This window comes from Aspergillus saccharolyticus, assembly GCF_003184585.1.
Source record: "Aspergillus saccharolyticus JOP 1030-1 unplaced genomic scaffold BP01scaffold_53, whole genome shotgun sequence".
In the NCBI taxonomy this organism is placed as follows: domain Eukaryota; kingdom Fungi; phylum Ascomycota; class Eurotiomycetes; order Eurotiales; family Aspergillaceae; genus Aspergillus; species Aspergillus saccharolyticus.
Window position 1 is genome coordinate 174553 of NW_020290663.1, and position 7560 is coordinate 182112.

General features: G+C 53.4%; 3 protein-coding genes across 3 annotated transcripts; 1 reads left to right on the forward strand and 2 right to left on the reverse strand.

Annotated features, from left to right (window-relative positions):
- Positions 1–100: 100 nt before the first annotated feature.
- On the reverse strand, positions 101–2056 carry BP01DRAFT_306690 (putative acyl-CoA dehydrogenase; the record flags this gene model as incomplete). Its single annotated transcript, XM_025572247.1, has 1 exon — positions 101–2056. One exon carries the CDS (start codon positions 2054–2056, stop codon positions 101–103), a length of 1956 nt encoding a protein of 651 aa, XP_025427092.1.
- A 1515-nt stretch (positions 2057–3571) lies between these two features.
- Positions 3572–4149, forward strand: BP01DRAFT_395408 (uncharacterized protein). The gene is made up of 2 exons (XM_025578393.1): positions 3572–3829; positions 3921–4149. The coding sequence occupies exons 1-2, from the start codon at positions 3685–3687 to the stop codon at positions 4073–4075; spliced, it is 300 nt and encodes a 99-aa protein (XP_025427093.1). The 5' UTR covers positions 3572–3684; the 3' UTR covers positions 4076–4149.
- Positions 4150–4164: 15 nt separating this feature from the next.
- On the reverse strand, positions 4165–6515 carry BP01DRAFT_306744 (long-chain fatty alcohol dehydrogenase; the record flags this gene model as incomplete). The annotated part of the gene is made up of 2 exons (XM_025572252.1): positions 4165–6064; positions 6124–6515. The coding sequence occupies 2 exons, from the start codon at positions 6513–6515 to the stop codon at positions 4165–4167; spliced, it is 2292 nt and encodes a 763-aa protein (XP_025427094.1).
- Positions 6516–7560: the final 1045 nt, after the last annotated feature.

Genomic DNA, 7560 nt, shown 5'->3' on the forward strand with positions numbered 1-7560 from the left:
AGTCACTAGTCGGAGGACCAATGCCATATGATCCAGAGTGCTATTTCTTGCAGAGCTTAGGAGTCAAACACCAGGCGACTATTGGCTGTTCGCGTAGTGACTATAGCTTGGACCTCGCAGACTGTGCAGCTGTCATTGAACCCAAGAAGATGCCTCGATCCATCGCCGACTCCTCGCTCCATCCCTGGATACGAGGTGAAGTCGGCTTCGGCACCAAAGAATTACGTCTTATCCACCGAGAAGCAACTTCTTGAGCAATTGGATTCCCGTCCTGTACAGCATCGTATCGGAGCAGAGAGCCCGATATCACCACTTCCAGATACTGCAACAGCTCTCGTCCGCGGTATAGCAACTCCTCCTTGGTGCCCCCAGCGACTACCGCCAAACAGTCGAGATGCTGCGCAATAATGCTGCCTTCTTCCCCAAGAGTATGGTTGCCCAGTGCGAGCAGCCGTCTTGCCCAGGGACCCAGAACCCTACCGATCACATCTCCCTGCCCTAGGCGTGCATCAGTAATGACCCGCACGACGTCTTCGGCCAGCACGTTGACTGTGCCCTCCCAAATGCCATTCACCGTCGTATCACGGAAGATCTTCGCAATATTCAACAGGCCGCCATTCTCATTGTTTTCACAGTATCCCACCCCGCCCAGACATTCCATGCAAGCACGCAAGCCGTGGACGGCGTTCACGCTTTCGGTGGCCTTGATCACAGGGGTGATTAGACGCAGAAGCGCTGCTGCGCTGGCGGTCTCTTGGGGAATCAACTGGGCTGATTGGGTGTTCTGCACCATCAGTCCCCAGTCTTGTTCGATCGTCCCCAGCAGAGCCACCCCGAAGAAGGTCAACTGCGTTGCCGCCCAATACTTCACTGTCTCCTCCGCCATCCAGCGCAGATGCAGCCGGTTGTCTCGAAGCAACCTCCCCTTCGTTTCTCGAATTTGACTATATGCGCGGCAGATCGCCAGTCCGCGACCCCATCCGGCGACTGAGCTACTAGCTGCATACAGCCGGGTGATATTCAGGACGGTGGCGATCTCCTTGACGCCGTGGCCTTCCTCCCCAATGAGCCACCCGCGCGCTCCTCGTAACTCTAGCTCGGCGGTTGGCAGAGACTTTGTGCCCAGTTTATTCTTCAGTCTCTGGATTCCAATCCCGTTGAGCTCGGATTGATTGGCTTGGTCGCCTACACCGCGACGAGTCGGAAGGTAGAAGAGGCTCAACCCCCGGCTGGTCTGCGCCAGCAGCAAGGTCATATCGGAATCAGTGGCGCTGCTGAACCATTTGAAGCCATCAATCCGCCACGGGCCCAGCGGCAGACCATGCGCGTCGCAATCGCGGCCGAGTGTCGTATCCTGTGACAGCTCCTCGGAAGTCATTCGTCGCGCAACGGTTTCTGTGCCGCGAACATCACTTCCCCCGCGCCGTTCAGTCATCCATTGTCCGGATGTCCATGCTTCGGTTGGATGTCGCGAGATGAGTCGGCGATATGATTCTCGGAGAACGCGATTGCGTCCTGGTTGATCGCCGTCCGGGTCTTCGAGATGGGCGTGGAGCAGTTTAGCGGCCCCATCGCTCATGGATAAGGGACATCCTGTCATGGCTGCACTGCTGGCCCACACATGGTTCAATGCGAATTGATGCACCCGTCGATTCCATGTCTGATTGTGTCTCTCGTAGGCCACTGCCAGAAGCCCTTCCTCCTGCCCGGTTGCCTTTAGGTGTCGCCAGCCCTCACTCACCCATAGGGGGTCAACTCGATTGCTCTCTCCGAAGGTGTTCAGCAGATTGAGGGTGGGCTGATGGAGCTCGGCATCTACAGACAGCTGGAGGACTTGGGGATGTAAAGCACGACGGGCGAGATTGTGGATGGAGGTGTAGACTTCAGAGCATTCCGGCGGGAGATACAGGTTTAACACTCGGTTCAAGGCTAAATCGTCGACTGGGGACGGGTCTGCGTGGTGGGAGCGATAGGTATAAGCGGGTGCAACGATGGGCATCTGCTGGAAGAATCCATGGGTGGCCGACGAGGGTTTCTCCCGTTTTGCGTCGTGCATCTTTTCCAGTATTTGGTAAATTGTTGGTGATTGAGTCGGGGATTCCCGTCGAAGGAAATTGAAGGAGAATATAAGAGTGAAAGAAGATATACCTCGTATTCCTCGTATTGTTCGGATGCACGGACCGAGGCTACCCCGCATTTTTTACACGAGGATCCCTGATGAGTCAATGGTGGTAGTTAAACTATTTCAAAGACTCTTTGAAATCTCTCTCTCTCTCTGTGCACTGTAACATCTACCACATTTCTCCACTACTAGGATCGAGAACAAAATTTGCGAGAGATCATACTTCCCTTCCCTCTCTCCTTGTCTGATTTCATCACTAGTATGCATTTGTTTTTGTATTCTATCTTTGGACTAGAGTTGATAACAAGTCATCATCTATCTTCTTAGTACTTATATCACCACAATGCTCTGCCTATCATAGCGAAGCTCAGTTCATAGAATACCTCAGTTATGCATCTGGCTAGCATAAAAAGAGAGATAATCATTTTATCTAACAGCTCACCAGCTGGGATATCCCGAACAAAGCCGCTAGATTGTACTATACGTCCATCTAGGGATAAGAAGAAGGGGAACTGCATCCCTATGGACCGAAAATCTGGGAAACTTGGGGCTGAACGGAAAATGTATCTGATTGGAAGCCCGCCCTAGTCTCCGGTGGAACTTTTTCTACTGCGCAGATGGTAAACGAATGGCCACACCAAAGTCTGCATCGTAAGATGCTAAGATTCCTTAGAGAAGTACCGTCTTGCTGCTGCTTAGACTGAGACTAGACGCAGCCAGGGTGACTGGCTGGGACTTTCTTTAGAGCATATAAGGAGGGTGACTCGCCCCACATATGCGAAGGTCATTCCTTTCATGTCTTGAAGTCAGATTTAGAACGGATAGAAAAACCAGCCACAAGATGCATCTCCCAACAATTGCCGGCCTGTCGGCTGTTGCTATCGCTTTTCCAACAGTGAATTACGCTAGTCTGTCGCCCTATGTGTCACACGTGGGACGTTCATTTGAGCTCATTGCCGCCTTAGCCGTATATTTATAGGTGCCTTAGTATGTACTATAGCGGATGTGTTCAGCATGATTGGCTGGGGATCTGCACGGGTTGTGTTATGTATTCTGACTCATTCATGCATAGTAGATGTATATCTTTGTATGGCGGCAAGTTCGATCTGAAACATCTGGTTCACAGCCACAAATCTTACTGCAGCCCACAGCGAGTCAGCAGCTTACGTCGGTTTACGAGTCTTTGATCGACACTTGTCTTACGGGTCATCTGCTGTCCGCCTTAGCCCGCCTGATATTGTGTGTTCCACCGATTAATCCAACCATCGGATCGGGTTGGCTGACAGCAGCCCGAAGTCTGTGATCGTGTATGCTATTTCAATATTCATGTTGCATGGGTCTTAGACATACATCCAGCGCATTTCTATTTTTATGAATAAGATTATCTCTCCAGACTTTTGATTTTTTATTGTATTATTCCTAATTATAGTCTCTCAGGGTCACAGCGGGGAGGCTTGTGAACTCTACCGACAGGCACAATATATAAAGCTTCACCGGTGCCCACAGTGTATGCTCTCAGAACCAACAATTCCCTCAGAGATCATTTCTTTACTACTGCTAAGATGAAGCTGAATACTCTCGTCTCAGCTGTCCCCTTTATTGCCCTGGGTGCTTCTGCCTTCAATGTCTCCGTCACCTTCTACGGCGCCACCGAGGACGAGTCCTATTCCCTCCTCATTCCGACGGATGTGACTCCAGTGCAAATTGGTATTCTTCCCACTCTTCCCTTCTCAAGTCCTTCAACTCCTTCAACTCCTTTGCTCCTGGGATAGGCATTGACAAAGTTTCGTACGCACAGATAACCCAATGGTCGTGTACAGCATCTCCAGCCCCGGCGGCGGGTTTTGTACTTTTGTCGGGGTCGAGGGTGAGGATGTGGTTATTTATGCGGAGGAGGAGGTGGAATTGACCACCCCTCAGGCAATCAAGTCGGGAAGCTGTGACAATAACTAGCCTGTTTGTTTAAAATGGCATGTGGAGGGGATTGCAGATGGATTGAATAGATATGTTCATTACTTCGTGCTTCGATCTATGCTATAGAATTACCTCTCCTCCTTCCGCATCTTCTTCGACAGGTTGCGACTGGCCCAGTCGGCGATGGCCATATTGGTGATCATCGGATTTACGCCGCTGGCACTGGGGAAGATCGAGGCATCCATCACGTAGAGCCCTTGGGTGCCCCAGACTTGACATTCCGGATCGACCACCCCCTGTCCTGCAGCACTCGCCATGCGACAAGTGCCCATCTGATGTGCGCTGGCATAGCCCGCCTTCTCAACATCGAGGGGGAATTTCTGTCGGAACTGCTTGATCCAGTCTTGAAGAGCTGGATTGTTGATTCCCTCTTCCTCCTCCGTCTCCTCGTCCGTCTTGCCTTCGTCCTCAGATCGAGAGAAGGGAGGCATATCTGCATACGAGACATGGAACTCCTTCGCCCCGGCGAGATAGGCCATCTTCGCACTGGCGATCAAGGCCTCTGCCGCACTCTTGCGGTCGAAGGGGGACGGGGTGTACTGCACGCGAATGCGACCGTCCACGGGGTCTGGATACACACGCCCCGACTCGCGATCTCGCGTCACGGCGATATAGCTGGTCATGGCGCCCAACTTGGCGCAGAACTTCTTATACTCCAGACCTCCGCGCCAGGGGAAAATGGGCAGAAAGAGCGGCGGCAGCGTGACCGTCGTCTCGATCTTTGCCCCGTGGCCGCGACCATCCAGGTTCTCGAATTCTTTCACAACGGCAGTGAGCGCGGAGCCCTCCCAGGGGCGAATCTCCTCGTCGAAGACGGCCGCGCCGAAGAGCACTGGGTGGATGTGGAGATTGCGACCGAGATGCCAATTCTGCAACCCACTCCGCAGCAGAAGAAGCGGGCTATTCAGCGTCCCACACGAGACAATCACCTTCTTGGCCTGGATCACGACCTTCCGGGGGGTGGGACTCCGAGACAGATATGCCTCCCGCGAGGTCCAGGTGCCTTCGACCCCGGTGGCCATCTTCTCTCTCCCACTCCCCGTAAAGGTGATTCTATCGGCCTTGAATCCTTCCACAAATACTGCCCCAGCCTTGGCCGCATCTGCCAGCCAGGTCTCTGTGGGACCCTTCTTCCCCGCCGACGAGCAGCCCAGGGTGCAATATCCGCAGTAATGCTCTTCTTCGCCCCCGGTGTTCTGCGGCACGACATCCGCCGCATACCCGAGCTTGCGCGCCCCCGCGAGGAGATCGCGATTCTGGCGATTGTGGCGGATGTGGGCGGCACTGACCCCCATGCGATCGCAGACGCGATCCAGTGAGGTCTGAAAGGCGGCGGAGGTAAAGAAGGGCAATCCGTGCTCGTGCGCCCATTCGTGACGCACAAAGGCCTGCGTCTGCAGCGCCGCCGACCAGTTCACGGTGCCGCCGCCCCCCCAGGTGGAGCCGGCAAAGATGGCCACGGAGGCGTCGTCAGTGAGGATCGAGGCGCCTCCTTCGAAGAGGCTGACTGGAGCGGTGCGGTTGTCCATGGGGAAGTAGTGCGAGGCGTAGTGGTAGGATTTCTCCACCACCAGCACGCGGTGGCCGGCTTCAGCCAGATTTTTGGCCGCCACAGCGCCTCCGCATCCGCTACCAATAATCACAATGTCGGTTTCAATGGTTTCGGGCGGCTCAGAATCGTCGTTCGAGGATGATGCTGGCGGAGGAAACTGCAGGAACTCGTACTCCCAGCACCCCGGCGCGTACTTGACCTGCATGGGGACCCGAGGGAATCCCACCGCAGCTGGGAGGGTGGGGCTAGCAATCATCCAAGTAGTCTTGAACATGGCGGATAACGATCGGTAGATCAGGCGGATGGGGGGTAAGCGCGAGGAGGCCCATCCAGCAAAGATCTGTTCACGCACGGCCACGGGCTGATTCTGCACCGGTGTCGTGGAGCCGGTGAGGAGAAGAGCACCAGCACGGGTACTGGAGAAGAACAGTGCTCATTAGCTAGTAGCCCATCATGATTTGTCTCAGTGACCTACTTCAGCACATCAAGAATGAAACGAATGCCATCCTGGCCTTCTTTGTGAACGTAGTCGGCCAGCAGACGTTGGAGGCCCTCACGGAACTGGGGGAGCGACGAGGGACTCTCGTCCAGGTAGGCCCGGGCCACATCTGTCGATGGTTGAGAGACCGGGATTGTGGCTGAGACGGTGGTTATTGCAGAGGCAAGCTCAGCTTCGGCCACGGCGTAGTGGGTGGTTGATGAAGCATGATCCTTTCCAGCGGCGACACGGATCGATGGGATGACGGCGTCGGCCAAAGCCAGAAGGGTCTCCCAGTGAAGGTCGGTGAGTACCTGGGCTGTGGGCAAGAGAGGGATAGCCACCTCGCGAGGTGTATACCCGGTGGTTTCTGCTCGAATCTCGGCCATTCCGATATAGAGTCAACGGGCAAGAGAGATGAACGGGCGCGACTCGAGAGTTGTGCAGGGTACCTGAGACCTTATATACTACCTTAGTCTACAAGGACCCGGGCTGTGGGCGCCCAGTCTAGATCCAGCAACGAGAGACACAGCGACAATTGCGCTGGGATTGGTAGTGGTTGCTTTGTGGTGGCTGGCTGAGTAGGGCAAATTGTGTTGTTCTTGGATGCTCGTGGCTCCACTGAACGCCCTGACAGCTCCACTATGCATTCCAGCACAGATATGACTACGCATTGTGATCAATCAGCACTGGTCTATCAGAGATTCTTCCCCCGAGGCTAGAACCAAAGGAGAATTAGACTCTGCCAGCTGAAGTTGTGGGGTTTCCATTGCCCTCTAAAGACCGCTACAGCTGCCCCACCCTGCGGATGCCCTTCAGCCTAAGCGAAGCACCACCCAACTAGTACTCAATAGTTCCAAGCCACAGCTGACTCTCGACCAGGACTGCCCGACGAACTCTTAACTACAGCAGACTAATCCATAATCTTGATCTATGTAAGTCTAATAGGAAGAGAGCTACATAGAAATACTCCGACATCGCAAGTTACTCGGGAGTTAATCTTAGCGCTTGCAGAGAATCTGGTAATTATATAGTTATCGACGTCTTGCTCACCAGATATAGATATAGTATATTCTTTCATAGGCTAACTCTTCGGCACGGTATATACCACCTTTTTACAACCCTTAATACCAAACTGAAAACTATTAGGACAGTATAAATGTGATTTTCAGCTGAGTCTACCCGCAACATGGTTTCTGTCGGGGTAAATGCTCTATCGTTCCGGCATTCATAGTTCTCAGTGGGCAGACTTCCAGACAACAAGACAGCTATTTAGTCCCACGCATAGCTCTTCACTGATTCAGTGGCTGGCAGTAAGAGTTATACTAACATATCTTGTCATGATCTAGATCGAGAGCGGATCTGACAAGATACAACAAGCAATCCTTAGGGTTTACATTAGGGTTACATTAGGGTTACATTAGGGTTACATTA

Excerpts from the sequence above, each read along its gene's own strand:
- BP01DRAFT_395408 (XM_025578393.1), top strand. The coding sequence starts at position 3,685 with ATGAAGCTGAATACTCTCGTCTCAGCTGTCCCCTTTATTGCCCTGGGT. Across the intron at positions 3,830-3,920 it reads TGTGACTCCAGTGCAAATTG|ATAACCCAATGGTCGTGTAC; the intron begins GTATTCTTCCCA and ends TCGTACGCACAG.